General features: G+C 38.5%; 1 protein-coding gene across 1 annotated transcript; it reads right to left on the minus strand.

The window, feature by feature from the left end:
- Positions 1-1,112: 1,112 nt before the first annotated feature.
- Positions 1,113-18,433, minus strand: mccc2 (methylcrotonyl-CoA carboxylase subunit 2). The gene is made up of 17 exons (XM_083979327.1): positions 18,212-18,433; positions 16,121-16,187; positions 15,618-15,702; positions 15,209-15,310; positions 14,691-14,818; positions 13,168-13,280; positions 12,080-12,193; positions 11,855-11,919; positions 11,325-11,424; positions 11,127-11,222; positions 9,499-9,571; positions 9,320-9,396; positions 7,454-7,520; positions 6,911-7,067; positions 5,338-5,452; positions 3,561-3,646; positions 1,113-1,868 (listed from the first exon to the last, which is right to left on the minus strand). Exons 1-17 carry the CDS (start codon positions 18,341-18,343, stop codon positions 1,751-1,753), a joined length of 1,695 nt encoding a protein of 564 aa, XP_083835453.1. The 5' UTR covers positions 18,344-18,433; the 3' UTR covers positions 1,113-1,750.
- Positions 18,434-20,424: the final 1,991 nt, after the last annotated feature.

Here is a 20,424-nt window from a genome sequence, read left to right on the forward strand (position 1 = left end):
ATTGCTGCTAATGTTCCTGTCGGTGTGTCTGGCCCACATTGTCCTGATGGACTTTTAATGCATGCATCCTCTGGGCTGTGAAGTGTTGTACAACCTCAAAGCCAAATTAGTCAAAAGCAGATCCGAAACCCTGCCAGATATTCTGTTCAGACAAAAGGACAAGCTCACCCTCCCTTTAAAAGCAGACCTGGAAGCCACCCAGCGAGCGATTATGACTGTAATTAAGAGCAGAGGTGGTCAGAGGGAAAAGTTCGATCATTCTCCTGACAGCAAAAAGACACATAAATCATTGTGGACAGTCGTCAACACGCTGCCTTCCCTTCCGTCTGTTTCCTCTCTCTTTTTTATACACCTTGAAAACTTGAAAAAGTTTCATGAATCGTTAGGTCTCAATGTCACTGGCAAAGTTTTGCTTATTTCAAATACTGGAAACTTTTTTAAAAACTGGTTCACGCTGTTTGGTAATGCCTCCTACAGTGACGTTTGGTGGGAGAAGATAAAGGCATAAACTAGGGAAACGTTTTTTTAAAAATGGTGGTAGGATGTGGTGGAGGAGGATGTGTATGTGTGTGTGTGTGTGTGGGTGGCACATACACACACACAGACACACACACATACATCATGGCCTGAGTTATTTCTGCTCTCCCTAAGGTGAGGCTCTCCACCACAGACCACACAGCCACACACACACAGAAGCATGATGATGGGGCTTCCAGTTAAGCAGCATTGAAACCAGCTGCCTTTATACAACCCGACATCCAAACATTCAAATCCACAGCTAAACCATCATCCACGGCCGCAGAGACCTGTTGCCAGAGCAAAGTCAGATGTCATTTCCCAATATGTGAGCGTACCAACTGTGCACAACATGTTCACTTAGAGAGATAAATCGACATAAGAGAGAAAAGGGAGGGAGAGAGAAACAAAACCGTGGCCATGCAGCTGGTGAAGTCTGCAGCTCAGTGCTACAGTATAAGACACTGTTCCTATTCCTGCTTGTTATAACACAGTATTTGCACAAAATAACAAGTGGAAAGGAAGCAGAGGTTTGGTGTAGAAGACGCCATAAACCCACATGTGTGTGCAGAGAAGAGATAAGTGTGCATTGCAGATAACCACATCAAATTTCAGCCATGTTCAAAAACCTTTATTTTGCCATGATTTTCATCAAAACAGCTGCTCAGTCACTATGAGAACACCACTGTGTGTTATCTGGAAAGCACTTGGCCCGGAAAATGTCAAGTGTGTATGTGCCATCTCTCTGGATGTTAGAGAGTGAGGTATTTATGGCTGAACACTGCCCCCTTATGATTTTTGTATTTTTTTTTTAATACTGGGATGTTTCTTTCTTATCAGGTTCTGTCAACACTCAGATGCAGTTTAATCTGAATAAACAGACACATTTAAATTCACATTTTTACATTTTTTTAATTCACCATTTACAGTATTTGATCAAAATAAAAATAAAAAATCCAATCCAAATAATAATAATAAAGAAATAGTTTTATAACTACTGTGCTGCATTTACACGGGGGTTAGTAACAGTTAAGGCACAAACGTGACGGAGAAAAAGTCCCACAACAGAAAGTAAACGAGACTCTGTGATTCCGATTTCTGTGATTTCAACTTTCTGTAGTGTGTGTTTTTCAGTTTGTTACACATTAGAAATAAAACAAACAAAACCTAGAATATCTACAGTACATCTCTGGAGAGTCGTGAGGTTTACACCTGTACAGGATGAACAAACATTTTACATCCTGAATACTCCAAAACGCGTCTTCTTTGTTGGTGCGTTCAGAGACGCGCTGAGACTCAGTCCCAAAACCAGACGAGTATCAGCAGGATCAATAATGCCGTCATCCCAGAGTCTGTAAAACAAAACAAAACAAAACAAAACAGGTGAGCACTTCATTAGATGACACATTTCACCTCATTCATTCATTCACAGTGCTTCTCGTGTCACTTGTGCAGACCGATTATCAGTGACTTTTATCGAGTGTTAAGATTTTGAGCTCATCTGCCTGAATAATTTGTTCCTTCATCTCAGTTTTAATACACTTGTTGAGTTTTTAAAAATCTTTTTCAGATCTTTTTGCCTTTTTTTCTGAGCTTGATCTCATTTTCCACCATCATCCAAGATCAAAGCAGCCTCTTTCTATTATAAGTTACCATGGTTCTGATCCTTGTATACCATACTAATGGCTATAACGCTGATTTTAATTATATGAACATCTTGCAATTAATTATTCATTTTCATCATTTTTGCATTTTTAATGTAAGAAAGAGCAGCATCATCCAAATTAGTGTATTGCATAACAACGATGTGCCCTGAAAACATAATCATACACAAACAAATTGATTTTGATTGAACTCATTATTATACAACTTCCTGGGAGTATTAAAAGTCAAAAGGTGACAATTATGACCTATATGAATTAATCTGATTATTTTCTCAATAACAAAAGAATAGAATAGAAAAGAATGCAGTAGATACACAACACAGTTACAACAAGCACACAACATGACTTCAATACATCAAATACGTTATGTAAGGTATAAAAACAAGCACAATGTAATGAGTGAATATGTGAGTCTATAAATATGATGCATAATAGAATAGAACAGATACAAAAATGGTGAAATAAGCTCTAGATTTCAGAAATCCCAGCGTGATGTCTGATCAAAAGAGACCCCAAAAATCTAAAAATATTTTAAAATCGATTATAACAAAGGAAAGCAGCAGATTCTCACATCTGGGAAGCTCGAACCATCAAGTATCATCAAGTGATTGATTCATTGACTTTTATTGCAGCTCTAATGGCCGGCGAGCAATTTTGCTATAAATGGGTTCATGCATTATTGATTTAAATTAATTGGTTAAAGGCTCACGGGTACTCTATCATTATTATTATTAGTCAGGGTCTTTATTGGGGCCGCGATTACTGGGCAACAACTATTTTCATCTTTCATTATTGCAAAACACATTTCCTGGCACTATTATCCCTACAACAGATGTGTTAATAGCTTTTATTTATAGAGTCAACCACAGGATTGGGGGCTGAGGCTTCTCCAGTTAAATTAATATGTTACCTGGATCATTTTTAGTGGCTGAATTGTCTCTCAGCATTTGCAACATGTACACACAATTTTCCACCACGATTGCTTTTAAGAACTCCGTCGTCTGATACTTGCTCTGCTCACATATGTATACAGCATGAAAAAAGTCCTCGGGGTTTAATGAAAAGCAAAGATGTGCTCATTAAGAGAACAACATGACATCTAATGGAGAAATACACTTGAAACACGTCACAACATTAGCCCTCGCACTTGAAGGGGGTGGTTTTTTTTGTGGCCTACATGATGAACATGAGGTATTGACATGGTTTAAACAAAAAATTAATTAGAAACAAATGTTGGTGGTTTTGTTTGTGCTCCAACTTTGTCAAATGTTATCAGTCCACATCTCCAGGTGTCAGTGCGCTGTTATGACAGACACACTGTCTGACGGCATATCTGTAGCTTTTCAAAGCCTCACCGAAGGATGATGTGTCATGTCTTACCTGGCGCTGGAGTAGTACGGGCTGCCTTCCGCTTCAAACCGCCGCACTATCGGTTCCTTCATGGCAGCTTCCTGCTCTGCTGTGAACTGGGGATGAATCATGAAAACAACAGAATGCAAAAGGTGAACTAAGGTAAAAAATAAAAAAAATAAAAAAAAGTTCACAATCATATCCATTTAAACACAGCACAATGAGGACTTGTGCCAATAGGATTTGTTTTTCTAAAGGTTGCTGAAGTGTACGAGGCAAATTCATTTGTCATGGAGGCTGGCTTCCTGGGCTCGAGAATAATGAGTCAATCCTTGTGAAAATACTGAGCGTAATGAAAAATGTTGAGTGAATGCTGTTTTTTTTTCTCTCCTCTGCCCCCATTGCTACAAATGAGGGGAAGAAAATATTGAAAAACACCTCTCAGTATAAAGCAATACAGCTCTTCATTATTAAAACTAAACTTGAATCAACAAATCTCTGAAAGCGTTTCAACAAAAACTTAAGGGTGCAATTAAGGATTATTTTATTATCAGTGGGCGTGCTGATTACATCAATTAATCATTCTGTCAAAAAATAACAAAAAAAAGCTGCAGGTAATCTGTTTTAATAGATGTCGTGTGACAAAGAAAAAGTATCAAATCCTGAGAATCTGAGAAGCTCGAACCAGCAAACGTGTGGTATTGTTGTTGAATGACAAATCAATCAACCAAATAATAATTGCAGCTCTAAACTCGTTATTATAAGCCTCATAAAGATATGATTTATTGCAAGGTTCCCTACGAAGATCAAATTAACTGGCACCTGACTGTGAGTGCCTCTGTGTGAATTATTCTCATTATATGGTGAAAAAAAAAAAGATATCAAAATTATCATCATAATTGACATCATAATTTATCCAATCAAATGTGGTTTGAAGAGACAACCTCTAACCCTGCTACATCACGTAAAGACACATTTCAGCATTAGATTGTGGTTGAGTCATAACATGTGTGCGCATGTGTGTGTGCATGTGTTCAAAAACAGCTTTACAATTTCAAAGGGAGTCTCTTTCATTCATTACATCCTAATCCACCTCCTCCTCTGGGTGAAGGAGGTGTGGGTGGCAGGCAACAGTCCCCTGAAGCTCCACATAGGATTGATGCCGTTTTCATTAAGCAGCACCTTTTTTTTTTTTTTTTAGCGATCCAATCAAACGAGCAGGATTATATTTTAAATCCCTCTCGTGTCAATGTCTTGCCTGGATACATCACAACAGTGCGAGAGATACTGTAATGATGACGCACTGGGTGAAAGACTCAAGGGATGGGGACTTTCATAAATTTTGTTCTGGATGGCACTGGTGGTGACAACATCTCCAAAAGTTCAAGAGGAACAAAAACAGTTCAAAACGAGTGTATTTGAAACGTGTAAAAGGCATTAATCCATAATTAGTTTTCACCACCTTTTTCCTCATTATAACGCTTTATACCGTCGAACCATCTTTAAACTCTGATTGAAACGCCTGCCATCAGCGAACTGATATGAGGTGTCATTCTGAAGCTATTAATGCACTCTTAATACACCCATAAAAGCAAACCTGACACAGTTTAATTACATCTATTTGATGACTGCGCTATTCATCACTTCACACTGTTATAATTTTAACCTTGTAGTAAGTGCCATGTCAAACCATTACGGAAAGAAAAGTGTCTTTCATAATGTTTATGCGTTTGGCAGCAAATCCACCAAAGCCAATTTGAGCCTTTCAAGTGAAGCGTTAGATGGGATGAATAATGTGAATCATTACCTCCTTTCCCTCTCGCGCCCTCTGATCCTTGGTGATGGTGGCCAGGACGGTGGCCGCCTGCTCGCCGCCCATCACAGAGATTCGTGAATTTGGCCACATGTAGAGGAATCGTGGGCTGCAAGAGAGAGAGAGAGAGGAGAAGAAACAGAGAGTGTGGATGTGTTTATGATTGGAAAGCAACGCCACAGATGAACAACTAACAAGACCACGAGAATCAATCTGCAGTAATGAAGATCTAGCACCACATAAGGCCGAGTACAGCGAAAACATGACTTATTAGCACACAGGTTGGGAAACTATTACTCCGAAACTAATTAAAAAAGTCCAACCACAGGTGAGTGCCAGCATAAATTTTCAAAAGTGTTAATTCATTTGTGTTTTCGCAAATTAATTTCACCAGCGAGTGCTTGCCACTAAGTTTTCTAAATTTATTCAAATTAATGGAAAACAAAAAGGAGCAGGAGCCGTGTGAGCCCGAGGATCAAGATTTAATTCAATTCAATCCTTCAATTTAACAACAGCTTCAACTATTCACACTATGTACAGTGTGTAATTTTAAGTTGAGTGTCTTTTACAATGACAGTTACAAGTCATTTATTTAAAGGGATAATTCAAAATTTTGGCAAATTGCCCCATTGCCATAATCCCTATAGTCATAGCAGTAGGTTCGTTACCTTTAATTGTCAGTGCAAGCTATTTTTAGTACGGCAGAGCAGAGCTGCTAGCTGCTCAGAGCTACGCTACGGAGGCTAATGGGATTTCTTGGTTTCCCTCATCAAACTCATCAAATACACAATCCAACAACTCCAAAACGCGATATTGATATATGATATCATATATATGATATATGAGATAATAATGGAACATTACAAGACAGAGTTGTTTTCGAGGCAAATGCAGAGACTGCTTGATGAAAAACTGCCCCTGACGGGAACACGGTTTTGCATGAATTTACCTTGAAAACAACTCTGTCTCGTAACGTTCTGTTATTATCTCATAGCGTGGTGAATGTGCAGGTCACAACTTGAAGAAATCCCATTAGCCTCCGTAGCGTAGTTCTGAGCAGCAGAGCGGCTCTGCTCTGCCGGTCTAAAAATAGCTTGCACTGACAATTAAAGGTAACGAACCTACTGCTATGACTATAGCGATTATGGCAATGAGCCAATTTTCCAAAATGTTGAACTATCCCTTTAACCATCACAATTACTCCGAGGCTGTTTAATTAAGGTAAAAATCTTGTATAGTTCCTTTAACTAAAGCAGAGAGAGGTGGTCGGAGTGAGAATATTCAGACTGAAATGCTTGTTTTAACATAAAACATTTTAAAATTATTCTAATCTAAAATGCTCTCTGCTGCTGAAACAAAAGGTCACCTCCACCTGGATGTGAAAATCCAAGGGCAAAACTCAACAGCGCGAAAAGAGCATTTACTCTTCAGCTTCACACAAACAATTTGGACACGGCTAATGAGCTTTACTTTTGGGAAAAAGGTCACGGCCAGGTATCCTTTTTTTTTTTTGTTCTTTTTTTTTTTTGTTCATGCTGTCACAGACCACTCGTTAACCTTTTCATACCTGTAGGCTCTGCCGCACATGCCGTAGTTTCCCGCGCCGTACGAACCTCCGATGATAACTGTAATCTTGGGGACATTGGCACAAGCGACTGCAGTTACCATCTTGGCTCCATCTTTGGCAATTCCTCCAGCTTCATACTCTCTACCCACCATGAAGCCTGCGATGAAGATGGAGAAGAGAGATTACAACAACAAAAAAATAGTGGACTTTGTGAGTGAGATTGTGCGCGTGTGTGTGTGTGTGTGTGTGTGTGTGTGTGTGTGTGTGTGTGTGTGTGTGTGTGTGTGTGTGTGTGTGTGTGTTGTTATATCAGGGATGAAGTCTGAGTGTGCTAGAAATGAATTTTCATGCATGTCATATGATCTGATGATAATGTAAAAAGCAAATTATCCAGTTAAATGCTTAGATTATATACCGTAGAGGGTGGCTTAAATCCTATTTAAAAGGCCACAATGGTGAAACAATCTCTCTTGTGCTTTTTGATTTTAATTAACAACCATGTTCAGGTTTCAGATAAAAGCAGAACAACAAATTCCCACTCACCTGTTATATTTTGTAGAAAAATAAGAGGAATGTTTCTCTGGCAACACAACTCGATAAAATGCGTACCCTGGAACAGAAATGTAATATTCAGTGAACCCAAGGGGGGAAAAAAAACACAGACTTGTGTTACGAGTACCTTAAAATGAAATGATAGAATAGCAGATTAACACAAATATAAACTTTGACTGAACTGCCAAAAGAAACATCAGGGTAAATACAGTAGAGAACATATTGAAAGAAGAGAAGTGCACACGCTGAGCTGTTCGACATTTAGAGGTGTATGGGCAGGAGACAAACTGCATCTCTCGTTGAGATTGTAATTTCACAAATAGCAGGGAACTACTTTTTTTTTTACCCTCCACCAAAAGCAATACCCTTAAATTCCCCAAGTGATCAATTTGCCTGATATCCGGTGAACAAAAATCGACAACTTCTTCGTGTTTCTCCTAAAACCCACTCTGTGTGTCCCTCAATCAGTTTGCCTCACCTTAATCATCATCTTCATCTGAGACGAGCCCAGTCGGGAGGGAAAACTTATCAGCTTGAGAGGGAGGTCATCTGGCTTCACACTGGCTTTTGTATTTGTTAGATTTTACTTTAAAATGAAGGAGCTGAATAGCCTTCAGTCTTGCCAGGAAAAAAAAAAAATCACAGAGCACAACACAGGGGCTGCCGGGAGCGATCGCACAAGCAAACAAGCACAAAAGACTTGCACTGCATGGAGACGCCTCATTTCCATACACTTTGTATTTGCTGAATTACTCAGGTGTTTTTTCCTCATTTTTGGCATTTACCTCTACTGGCTTTCTTTCAGCGAGGCAGAGCCTGCCTTGCATCGCAAAGTGTAAACAGAAGTTGGAGACAATGTAGAAAGATGGCTGCCTATGAGAAACTGTCACTCTGTAAAAAATAAATGATCCATCAGCTTGCTCCCCGATGTGTGCGAGTGCCAACGACAGAAATTTAATATTGTTCCTGTTACCTTTCCCTTTCACAAACACGGATACCTGGGGAAAATCTTTTAACAACAGTTAGTATAATGGAACGAGGCGCACGTCCTCGGCGATGACAGCGTGTCACAGAATCACATCTCCAGATGCAGGTGCTGTATTGATTTTTCTTGGATGCACTCTCTGAGCATGTCTGTGTCTCTCTGAAGCCGTGCCAGTCTCTTTCAACTGTAATTACACTGATGAGATAACCAATGTTCATACTGTCACATTGAGACCTCATGAAAAAAAAAAGAAGAAGAAACGAATCAAGGAAAACCTTTTTTTTTTTTTCATTCAAGTCAAGCTTGTAATCCAATTCAAAATGTGTTTTTAGAAAAACTTATTAGTCTATAATCACAAATTTAGCTCCTCGTCTTTCCTTCAGCTGTGTAAAGTGCAGCGGCTCTGTTCACGGCAGGATTGGCTTGCAAATTAAGTGAATTATATTAAATGAAAATCATGATTGTCCCTTGTCCATGGTCTCTAAATGCTATGTTATTACAATGCCATCCATCAGCGTACTCATGAGATGCCCCTGACAAGTGCAATTTGAGAGCTTATTGTCAGAGAGAAACTCGGCGCCTCGACAGTGAGGGGGTCAGCACAAACCATCTACGAATGCTAAATGCCCTAACCCCCCTCCAGAGAGAAACACGGGCGTTCAGCAAATCTCTGGGACAAAACCACCAGTACAAAGCTTCCTCTTAATCCCATGTGACCATAAGATTTCCATCTGTGTTTTATCTGTTCTCCAAATTTGTTTGCTAGATTGTGAGGTTACACACCAACAACACTGTGCAGAAACTGTGAAGACATCTATATTTTTTCCTTTAGGGAATAAACTCATGTTCTGATACAAAATCAGGATGTTTACCTTTTTAGCCGATTCAGAAAACAAGACGCCGTTGTTGCCGATGATTCCCACAGGGTAACCAAATATTCTGGAAAATCCTGAAGAGGCACATATTGAAAGTTAAGAGATGATATAGTAGATTCCAGTTGTACTTTGATGTTATGATATCTTACTCATTACAGAAATGTTATTTCATTTACCTGTGACAAGTGTGTCTCCATAGAAAGCCTTGAACTCATCGAATTTGCTGCCATCTACAATTCTGGCAATGACCTGCAATCAAATTATTAAAGAAAGCTATTAAAAGATTTATCAAACAAGAATACAATTTTTAGTTTTAGAGTAGCCTATATTCTGACACCTCTATGTGTTTAAGGGTGTAAGGAGCCATATTCAATTGTTTGTTTCAAGTTCATTGAAACAGATGTACAGTAATCAGCGACATTTGTTGGGGACTTTACTTAAGTGAGAGGCTTAGTGACACAAAGTAATTAAAGCCACGGGACAGAGCAACTACAACAGTGTAGTTAATGAGGAATGCAGTGTAGCAGTGTAGCAGTATCAGGCATTGGCGAATCAGACAAGACTTGTTAGGAGAATAAGTTAATCACTGTTTTCCTTTTTTATAAACTGCTTAAATTAAGAAATTATTGAACATCTCAAGACTGTTTCTTTAAACAATCTGCACATATGTGACATAACTCCAGTGATTTCAGGCCAGTCTGTGCTGTGTGTAAAGGCTGTTACAGTAGAAAAAACTCCTGTAAAGGGTGAGCAGTCAGTTGATAGTGCGTCCTAAATGGACTGCCAATACTGTCACACTACACTACAAACACTTGGACCTCTCTGGAGGCAGCAGTAATTCTTGTTCCCTGGGTCTGCACCAGGAATCAAAGACACAGGCTTTAAACCAAATGAGAACATCTGGCAGGTGTCACCACACAGCAAAGACACAGTGACTGATGCCAGTCGTCCATTATTGACTCAGCCGCTGATAGAGGGACCGAACAGCTAAATATTGTTCAAAGCGCCTTCAGTAGCTGTAAAAGAGACAGGTTACTTTGTAAGTATAAAACACTGTGTGTCATTCTATAACAACTCTGTTTAATTAATGATAACGTTTTGCCAGACACACATTTAACAAAAGGGTAGCAAAGATAGGTACATTGTCACATGAGTAACTGTGAAGTCATGTTTTATCTATTTTGTTTATTTAACTTATTCACTGCTCCCTGTGTGTTTTACAGTTATGTTACTGGTATTTTTATGGAACATGTATTGTCCACAATCAGGGAGCTCGATTTCTGTCCATGTCTCTGTCCTGTGTTGTTTAAGTGTTCCGTTTTGGGTTTCGTTCTTTTAAAGAGGAACTATGTAAGTCCGGTCGCTTTTCCGTTGTTTTGCTAACCCTCTTTCTGGCCATGTGCATTTGTTTACAACGAAGCCGGTGAGAAATCAATCAATAGAGCAGTATAACATTACATATCATATACGATGTTACGACGTATATATTTGTGTAGTTTAATCTGTCATAAACAACAGATTATGGGGTTGCGGGGCGCGTTTCTGTCGCGTTGACATGCACATGGAAGACAGAGAGCCTCCATTCTGCCTCGTAACAAGTTAAACCATTTATTAAACCATCACAATTACTCCAAAGCTGTTGAATTAAGGTAAAAATGTAGCACAGTTAAGCTACAAATCCTGCACAGTTCCTCTTTAAATTGAGGTTAACCTCCTGCTGCAAAACACATCCACCCACGAGTATTAATTAAGTGACTTGACTTGACTTGACTTAACAGTACAATACATGAATCTGGACATTTACCTCTCTGACATCAAAGTTGCGTTTCAGGTTATCTCCGACGATGCCGTAGAGTTCATCTGCAGGGAAGAGAGGAGCTTCAGTCGGTTCAGTGGTGACCTGAAATATTTAAGAACAGGCTCAGTGTCGACTGCAGGTACAAACATGATGACTTGATGAGTGATGAAGTGTGACTCTTGGTGATTATAATCACCGGCTGACCTCAATATTTTTCCTGTAGTTGAGGCTTCGCACCGCCTTCCTCGCCAGATGAAGCGCATGATTATCGTCCAAAGCGTAGTGGTCTGTCACACCAGATTTCCTGTAAAAAAAAGAAAAGAAAAAAGAGCAACAAATCAATCAGTGTGAAATTATTACAGCAAATAGTAACACTGATAGAAGCATGCGTTTCATCAATGGTGCTGCTGCACAAGATATGAGTTTATTTTTAACTGTTTAAATTTATTAATGTGAATCAGTGACCATTGTTTTGTGCTATAAAATGTATAAAGTGAATATTTGTGACTTTATACGATAAAACGTACACTGGAAAACCTAAACCCAGTTTGTAAATGACACCAATGGACAAAATTGGAAAATATGAGGAAAATAAAGGGCTTTTATTTAAATTAAAGGAATTTTAAGGATTAAGAGTGGAGTATTTTTCCTATGGATCACAACAGTATAATTACTGCTGCACCACATAAACAAACACACATATCATGTCATGGAAGATGCTTTTAATTTCATACTTGCAGTGAAGATCAGCTCCACCGAGGTCCTCTGCAGAAACCTCCTCTCCAGTGGCAGCTTTGACCTGTCAAGACCGAGGCACAGAGATTAAACAAAACTGAAACAACATTGGACGTTTCCCTGCAGCGAAGCCTGGTGCGTGAACCAGCGATCAGTGACCTTTATACTGTCCTAACGTCGCCTTATCCCCACACAGTTTATCAGAAATAGAAGAATGAACAAACCAGTGGAGGTCCTCCGAGGAAAATGGTCCCTTGCTTCCGCACGATGATGCTTTCATCTGCCATCGCCGGTACGTACGCTCCTCCGGCGGTGCAGGAGCCCATCACAACGGCTATCTGAAAGAACAAAAATAATATGATTATAAAATATGTACAACATTAAAAATGGACATTACACATTGGCGAGACCTGAAAGCTCTGACACTACATGAATTCAATACCGGTGCAATAAAAAAAATTATGAAAACTGTTTATTCACAGGACACAGGAGTTTGCAGCTTCACATTTGATTAAACCAGGAAGAACTAGGATTCAGTGTTGATTCTGCACTGTTTCATGTTCCTTTTCCTACATTTGTATTGATTTAAATTGTCAATGTTATTAACAAGAACATTTTGGGCAATAGCATAAAAGCATAAAAGTCGAATTTAGTTGAGTTTAGTTGAGTTAGTTTAGTAACTTTTATTATCTCCCTAGGGAGAAATATGTCTTGCACACAAGAGAAAATGTCTGAAGACAGAAGACATATATCCATATATCAACAGCATAGAAACATAGCACCAGATAATTTCATTTTCAATACAGCAATTTACTCTAAATACATAAGGCCAGTGGAAAACTAAACCTCTTAATAAAAATGAACAGATGCCACAGAAGGAAAATCCTTGAACAACATGAAAATATTCATCACCTGGAGAGATGTATTAGCATAAATTATTGAGCTTTGGTGAAGATGTATGAATATATTCTGCTGTGTTTATCGCTCCTGGGTCGACTGGAGCGATGTGAGAGCGAGACCTGTGTGAGACCCGACCTCTCGTCAGCACCCACTGCATTCATCAGCTCTCAGTCCTGACAGCCTCTTTTTGTTTCTAAAAACCCAAGGATGTCTCTTATTCAATAGTCAGTTTTTCCAAGGGATGAATAACCTACAACAGTGCAGGTCATTGAATTAAATTTGCCATCTCTGCTCTCTCTGATATAATTTTTCAAACGACCCTTTCAGCGTTGAAGCGAGGCAAGATTTTGTGGCTGTTAAGTGCATACAGGGATAAATACATGAGCTGCACAGAGAACATATAAACCCTCACCTGTGAGATTCCCTCTGAAGACAGCCTGGCCTGGTTGTAGAAGATGCGTCCGAAATGATCCCTATCTGGAAAGACATCGGCCTGTCTGGGCAGATTGGCTCCTCCAGAATCCACTAAAGTAGACAAGAGCGAGAGGATATTCAAACAACTCACTGATTAATATTAACACTACTGGCCCCTGGCTTTATTACAGATACTTTATCTTCCCTTATACGAACTACAGCCTGCACCAAAAAATAAAATATCATTATTTCTCCACAGGCTCATTTGACTTTGAAACAACTGGAGAGAAGTTGCTGATATTTATAGATAAGCAAATCAAACTTCTCGTAATAGCTGTAACATGTCATAAGTAAAAGAATGTTATATCAAAATGTAAAAAAGCAAAAAACAAAAGAAAAAGACTATGATATGATCTGATTATAAAAAGATTTTATTCTGTGGGTAATGGGGGCGGGACTAGATAAGCTTTTGCTTCTCCCGCTTTCCCTTTCGGCCATGTGTATTGTATTATTTGAACTAAGATGAAGTGTGATGATGATTATTTAAATTGACATGCCCGATATAAACAAATTGATTGATTGATTGATTGACTGATTGATTGATTGATTGAATAGAAGATATACAATGTAAGTCTCCACATCAAACTTTGGAGTTACATTTTCAAGCAACATACACTAAAAGAATGTTGTCTCTTGCAAGTAATATCTCATCTGACCCCTCTCATGTGTTATTCGAGGAATATCAGCTTCTGCCATCAAACAGAAGGTTTAGAGTTCCACAAGCTCGACTGAACAGGCTGAGGAACTCTTTTGTCCCTCAGTCTGTCAAACTGTTAAATCAGAGTTTGGGCTCTTAAGTAGACCCTAGGGTTCATGTACAGACTGAGCACTGGGTGTTGCACCAAAGACACATTGTAATGTTGGATTTATGTTGTGAATGGAGTTAGGAGGTAGTTTGTGTTTTTCTTTAAATGTGACCTTTGAGGGTAACATTTATGCTTTTTTGTAAATGTATGTTTTTGGTATTTTGTTATTATTTGTGTGAAACTTTGGACGTCATGGGTGGCAAGACAAATTTCAGAGTGATCTGACAATAAAGTGTAATCTTATCTTATCTTATCTTACATACAGCTCGATTTTTGTATTTATTGTTTAATTGTTAAAAAGGCACAGATGGACCAGCGCCACCGAAATGTTTGTGACGGCTCGAGTCGACACTCTCCAATCTGTCAGAAACATCATGTTTAAGTTCATCTGTTGTCTGAATAACTCAGAAAATCAGATTGTTTTTCACACGTTAGGCTACATGTCACTGCTCTTACACTGGTATAAGTGTCTTTTAATAAGGGGTTGCTAGACGACACCATACAGTTTTTTTTTTATGTTATTGTTGTTCATTCGTTTTGTTTTTTCCTTCTCTGTCTTTTTGTATTTGTTCTTAACTGGACCTAAAGTCTGTAATAAATGTATCTAATTGCAGTGGTTAAAGTGAGAAACTGTGTTAAAAACTAATATACTCACCTAAGTAAATGCATGGCATGTGGTTCTGCTGAGCTATTTCTTGAGCACGCAGGTGTTTCTTCACTGTAATTGGGTAGTATGTTCCTCCTTTGACCGTGGCATCATTTGCAACAACAACACATTCCACCCTGGGGAAAAATACAAATACACTGAAGTTCGACCGGTGCACCTTGAGTGGAAATTCACAGCAAATTACACAAAAAAGACTAATTCAAGTCACAAAGATTAAAAGAACATCCATGTAATTATAAAAAACTCATAAATTTGAGTATTTTCCTGCCAGTTCAGGGTGGATTTCTCTGCAGAGTACTGTAGCTGTTTAAGCAGAAATATATCTGCTTTAATCAAATTTTAATCACACTTTATTAGTGGAAAAAGTAAAAGTGAAAAGTTTGATCCCAATCAGTTTAAAAATTCAACTTAGATCAAATTGTAGCCTTTTTAATACATTCATGGCTTTTTTTATTCTTTTAAACATCCTTACAGATACAACACAACAGGGTGATCACAGTGCTTACCCTGAAACCCGCCCAATCCCTGTAATAATACCGCCTGCTGGGACTTCCTCTTTTCCATACAGCTCATATGCAGCAAACTGAGAGAACTCCATAAAAGGGGTCCTGCAAACAAAAAAACAACAAAGTAAATGAAATGTGGTGAAGAACTAGACAGGCTTGTAATTTAAAATAACATTTTTGCACTTCAGAGTTCGGAGTTTGAAGCATGAAAGCACTGGCAGTAAATCTGTACAGTATAGCAAACAGTAAGCCGCCAGCAATGCTGTCCTCCTTTACCTGTTCTCAGTTAAAAGGTAAATATCAGATCTTTGAACTACCAGCTACAGATCGGCACATTACATACAGTATCTGGTTTCTCAGGATGATTCAACCATGGATTTTGAGTTTGAGATAGAAGTGGATGTCCTACCCTGGATCCAGCAGTCTGTCTATACGCTCCCTGGGCAGGAGTTTCCCACGAGAGGTATGAAGTCTTCTGGCTTTTTCTCCCCCACCTGAATTCAAAAAGAAAATTATAATAAAAACAAAGGTTGGTGAAAGGTTGAAAAGTATTTTCAACTAATTAGTATGAGTTTTGACATCAAACAACAATTCTGCATTCTTAGATTAAGATACACATTTATTATAATCACTTATTTGTTTACACTATTGTATAATCTGTGGTGAAACCCTATCGTAAACTACTCCCCGCTATATGTGTTAACGGCACTGAAATATCCACAGTGAATAAAAATATCACTGGCAACGTGTGAACACACAATAATAGCATAATAAATAGCTTTTTCTGGAACAAACAAGTGTACCTAAATGTGTTTTTCATCAACCATATTGCTTGAACTCTGTCAATAATTTGTGTTGTTGGAATTAAAATGAAGTGATGTAGTACATAGTCCATCATGCGCTCACACCTACCCAATTTAATCTTCTCTGTGCGACCTTTCAGTTCATCGACGAGAGCCTGCATTCGCTCATAATTCTCCTGAAAAACAAGACGAATACATACATGCACACATTTGTTTTGTTTGTCATGTTACAGGATTTATACTGATAACTAAGAGTTCAAGGTTAATGAGGCTGTCAATGCACAAAACAACAAGTGTCATGTAAAGCAGAGCCGGATTTCATAAACACTTATGTACTAGCCTAATGTGTTGAGACAGAAATAATCTAATCAATACAGCACTCTGCCCTATGTAACAGTGAATAATGACACTGTACGTAAGGCAGCCACCTACTCACCAACCACAGTAAGGAAAATTATATATAAGGCCTGTGCTTTTCACTGCAGACAACCCCGTCATCATCTGAGATATGATTATGGAACAAACTGAATTGTTAAGGTCAGCTATTAGATCATTCGCCTTAGAGAAGTTTATTACCCTCTCAACAGTCTTGTCACCTAATTACATTTGTTAAAGGGGAAATTAAAAAAAGGTCATGAAAAACCGCTGCAATAACACTGATTTAATGTGGGAAACAATCACGTAATAGACAAGTTGTTTATCCTGGTATATATTCAAACATGTCTTTTTCCAGGGTCTAAACATTCAAAAATGAGTCTGTGGTGCCATCAAGTGATATTTTGTGGTGTTGCATCAATGTGGATGAACTGGTTGTTGGCGACTGAATAGAGGACACAATGTACCATGATTACAAAGATCATGTTTTAAATGATATGAGGATCATGTTTTACATCATATTAAATTATAGCTAAATCCAAGGACCATTATGTATTAAAACGTGCAATATAACTTGGTTTTTTCTCCTGCTTTTGTATTTTAAAGTGATTTTAGCGATATGCAACGCTGATATCTACCTGCTTTTTTTTTTTTTAATCTGAGATGTCATTTAAGCTACCTGTACTATGTCTATGAAACATCTACAAAATGTATAATTTTCCTGCAACCAACCTTTACAACTATAGCCTATACAGTATGTACATTTACTGTGATTATATGTGTTAAATGTTGCAGTAAATACCACCTGTATCTTAATGTGTCTTAAGTAGACAGAAAAAATAGACTGGGAGACAGGTTCAAGCAGTTTAGGTGATTAGAAAATAATACTGCAAAGTTCAAATGACATTGAGCTTTTACTCATTACGCTTGACTGTGAGAGCAGTCCTCTGGAAACAGCATCAATTCATTGGAGTAAGTCATAATAAAACTGAAGTGCCTTCAGTGTAGTTGTAGTTGTGTGGTTATGAAAAGTCTAAGCTGTGAAACAAATGGTGATTACTTGAGACACAAGTGCACTCTCATGGGAAACTCCAATAGAAATAACCTTGGTCTTATCTTTAAATGTCACTACTCCTTCAAAATCTCACAGACAAAACACCTGTAATTCGTAAAGAGTAGTTGCTTTTATTGAGTGAGTAATGACTGTTATGGCAGGTGGAGCAAAGCTGAAAGAAAGCAGTGGTGTGTGTTGTAACTGTTAGTCAAGAGACCAAGACTTTGAGGGGTCGAGACCATTTTTAAGACTATTTCAGTGCTGATACGGAGGAAATTACATTTTTGGAGCCCACATCATTGTTCAGGAGAGAGAGCTTTACAATGATAGTTACCTGACATGACACGGGTCAGGTGACAGGCATGGCACGGGTCAGGTGACAGGCATGGCACAGTTAGTTTGCCACAGTCGCATGTTAACTTTTGGTGAATTTAAGGAAAAAATGAAGTAAAATAAATAAATAAAAACACCTTAATGTGGATTTTCTACCATTTCTTCCCACTATTCTGAAAGAAAATAGCCCAAAAATCTCAAAATTAATCAGTGCATGAAACAACAATGTTTTTTCCTGTAGTGTCTCGCCTTAAAAACAAACCTTGTCGATATCAGCTGACCCTAACCGTGATGTCACACTTACCTGTCTGCAGGTGAGTGTAGTGTGACATCACCACCACCACCGCCCCCTCCTCCTCGCCTTGTTGACTTTGGGCAGAGTGAGGTTGACATTAGGTCGTCGGGCTAGCTGACGTTAGCTGCATCGTGCTAACCTACCTGGAAGTCTGAAGACTGTTTATCCGGCTGGGAGCCGAGTCGAGCGACTCTATCGGCGTAGTACGGCCTCGAGCAGGCCCGAGGTAAAGTCCTGCAGCGAAGCAGCCACGGCCGGACGGTCTGGAGAAGCATTTTGACGCCCACGCCTGGACCAAACGTGAAACTTGCAACTGCAAACCTGCTAGCAAACCTAGCAGTGTGTTGTTGCTGCTGCTGCTGTTGCTGCTTCTTCTGTGGTTGAAAGGAGAGAGACGTGAAACTCGATGCTGCCACCTGCTGTTCATATAAACTAATCACAGATAGGCAAAATATTCTTTGCACTGAAACACAATGACATTAAATCACAATAGTTCAACCTGCTGAAATAATATTTTTTTTTAAAAGTACAAGATTTACATCACTGAGAAACACCTCATGAATGTGTTTTCTATGCACTGCTGTTGTTGTGTGTTTTATTTTATTTTATTTTTTTTATTTATCTATTTATTTCCCCTGTAAATCGTCCATAATAATGTTACCCTCCGGACAAGGGTGCAGGCAAGGAGTCTGGATGAATGAAAATGTAATAAAATAAAATAAAATAAAAAATGTATCACAAAAAAAATATTTACACTGCTTAGGTTAAAAAGTGCCAGGTACTGTATGGGTTTTTAAGCTTTCCACTGCTGCCCATTTAAGAAGACCATGACCTTTAGAAAAGCAAATTACCCTTTTACTTTAGTTTAAGTTATTATTTCATCTATCTATATTCCCAAGATCAAGAATGTGAATAGGCCTAAATATTGTTCATTTTCAGAGAAAAATATAAATCAGCAATAGGACAGTTGTTTGCAAATGCTGGCATATATAATCCATAGTAAATGAACTGATCCTTAATATTGTAAATGGTTAGGTATGAAAGCAAAAATGCCTCTTATGGGATCAGTATGTACAGTATAGCCAAGCTGCCACCATGTGGATTTGAAAAGCATTGCACCTTTAAATTTCTATGTGCATGTGTGAATGTGCTCATTTTGTCTCTGTGATTCTCCTTTGATGGTTTCATTCTCACTAGATAAAGGTTTTCAGCAACCCCCTTTCAAGTTATTGATACTGCACTGAGACCCTTTTTGTCAGATGCTGCAAAAATTCACAGTGAAACTGAAAAATGACACTGAAAATCGTATTTGACCAAATTCAGTGGCATTTTGATTAAATATATTGGCACGTAGACATTTCTTGTTGGTGGCAAAGTGATCCTCAGATAAATACATTTCATATAATACAAATGTCTCACAACTTGCAGACAGAAACATGCTTGTTTGAAACCGATGCAGAGAAAAGGCCCAGTCTCGCTTAGAAATGGGAACTAAAGTTGGTTTTAAGTGGAAATCAGAGTTAGCCTAAAAGCTTCAAAAAACATCCCTTCTGACCCGAGTGCTTTATTCGAGGTAGAGTACATTTGGCAGAGTATATGCTGAAGAGCATTCAAACCAAGAGCTTTTAGTTCATTTAGATTTAAGAGGCCTTTCTCCTCCAACGCTTCCACCTATTCTATCAGCATGCATAGAAATGTCCATGACCTCCACTCAAATGGCTGCTCCTGTTTTCTTAGGAAATATACAATCCTCCACTCTCTGTGTGAACTTAAACCCTCTCACTCATCCAGCTCTCTCTACTTTGCCGTGACCCTTGAACCCTTCTCACTGCCGCAGCGGTGAAGTGACAGAATGGATGTAGAGGCATGAAAAGCCTCTTAAAAGTAGAAAAAAAAGAAGAGAAAGAAAAAATAATAAATAAAATATTTTGATGACTGGGTGTTGAGTGCAGGGAAGTGGTTGAATAGCCCACAGAGGCTGGATGAAAGAGAAAGAAAGAAAGAAAGAAAGAAAGAAAGAAAGAAAGAAAGAACAAGGTATCTTTTGGTCGTGAAATTTATGGAAAACCGTATAGAGTCAGCCAAGGGTCTCTAGTCATTCAGTATATTCAATACTTTTCTCTTAGCATATATTCATATTTTTAAACTTCCACAAAAGTAATGTTTCAGTATCAGCTCCCAAACTCTGGTATTATATATCATAACATGTGAAACAATACCTAGCCCTAATTTAAAGATGAAGTGGAGTTAAAGGTCTATTCCTTCAAATCTGCACCCGATGGTGCGTTTGAGTACAAATGGGGAGTTCAAATAAAAGAATAAAACAAACCCTGAGTCTTTCACATGCAGGTTATCT

The sequence above is a fragment of the Trachurus trachurus genome, assembly GCF_905171665.1.
Source record: "Trachurus trachurus genome assembly, chromosome: 9".
Taxonomy (NCBI): domain Eukaryota; kingdom Metazoa; phylum Chordata; class Actinopteri; order Carangiformes; family Carangidae; genus Trachurus; species Trachurus trachurus.

Coding starts and splice junctions, on each gene's coding strand:
- mccc2 (XM_083979327.1), bottom strand. CDS start 18,343: ATGCTTCTCCAGACCGTCCGGCCGTGGCTGCTTCGCTGCAGGACTTTA. Junction 11,425..11,854: donor GGAGCTGATCTTCACTGCAA/GTATGAAATTAA, acceptor TTTTTTTTACAG/GAAATCTGGTGTGACAGACC. Junction 3,647..5,337: donor GGGCGCGAGAGGGAAAGGAG/GTAATGATTCAC, acceptor ATTCATCCCCAG/TTCACAGCAGAGCAGGAAGC.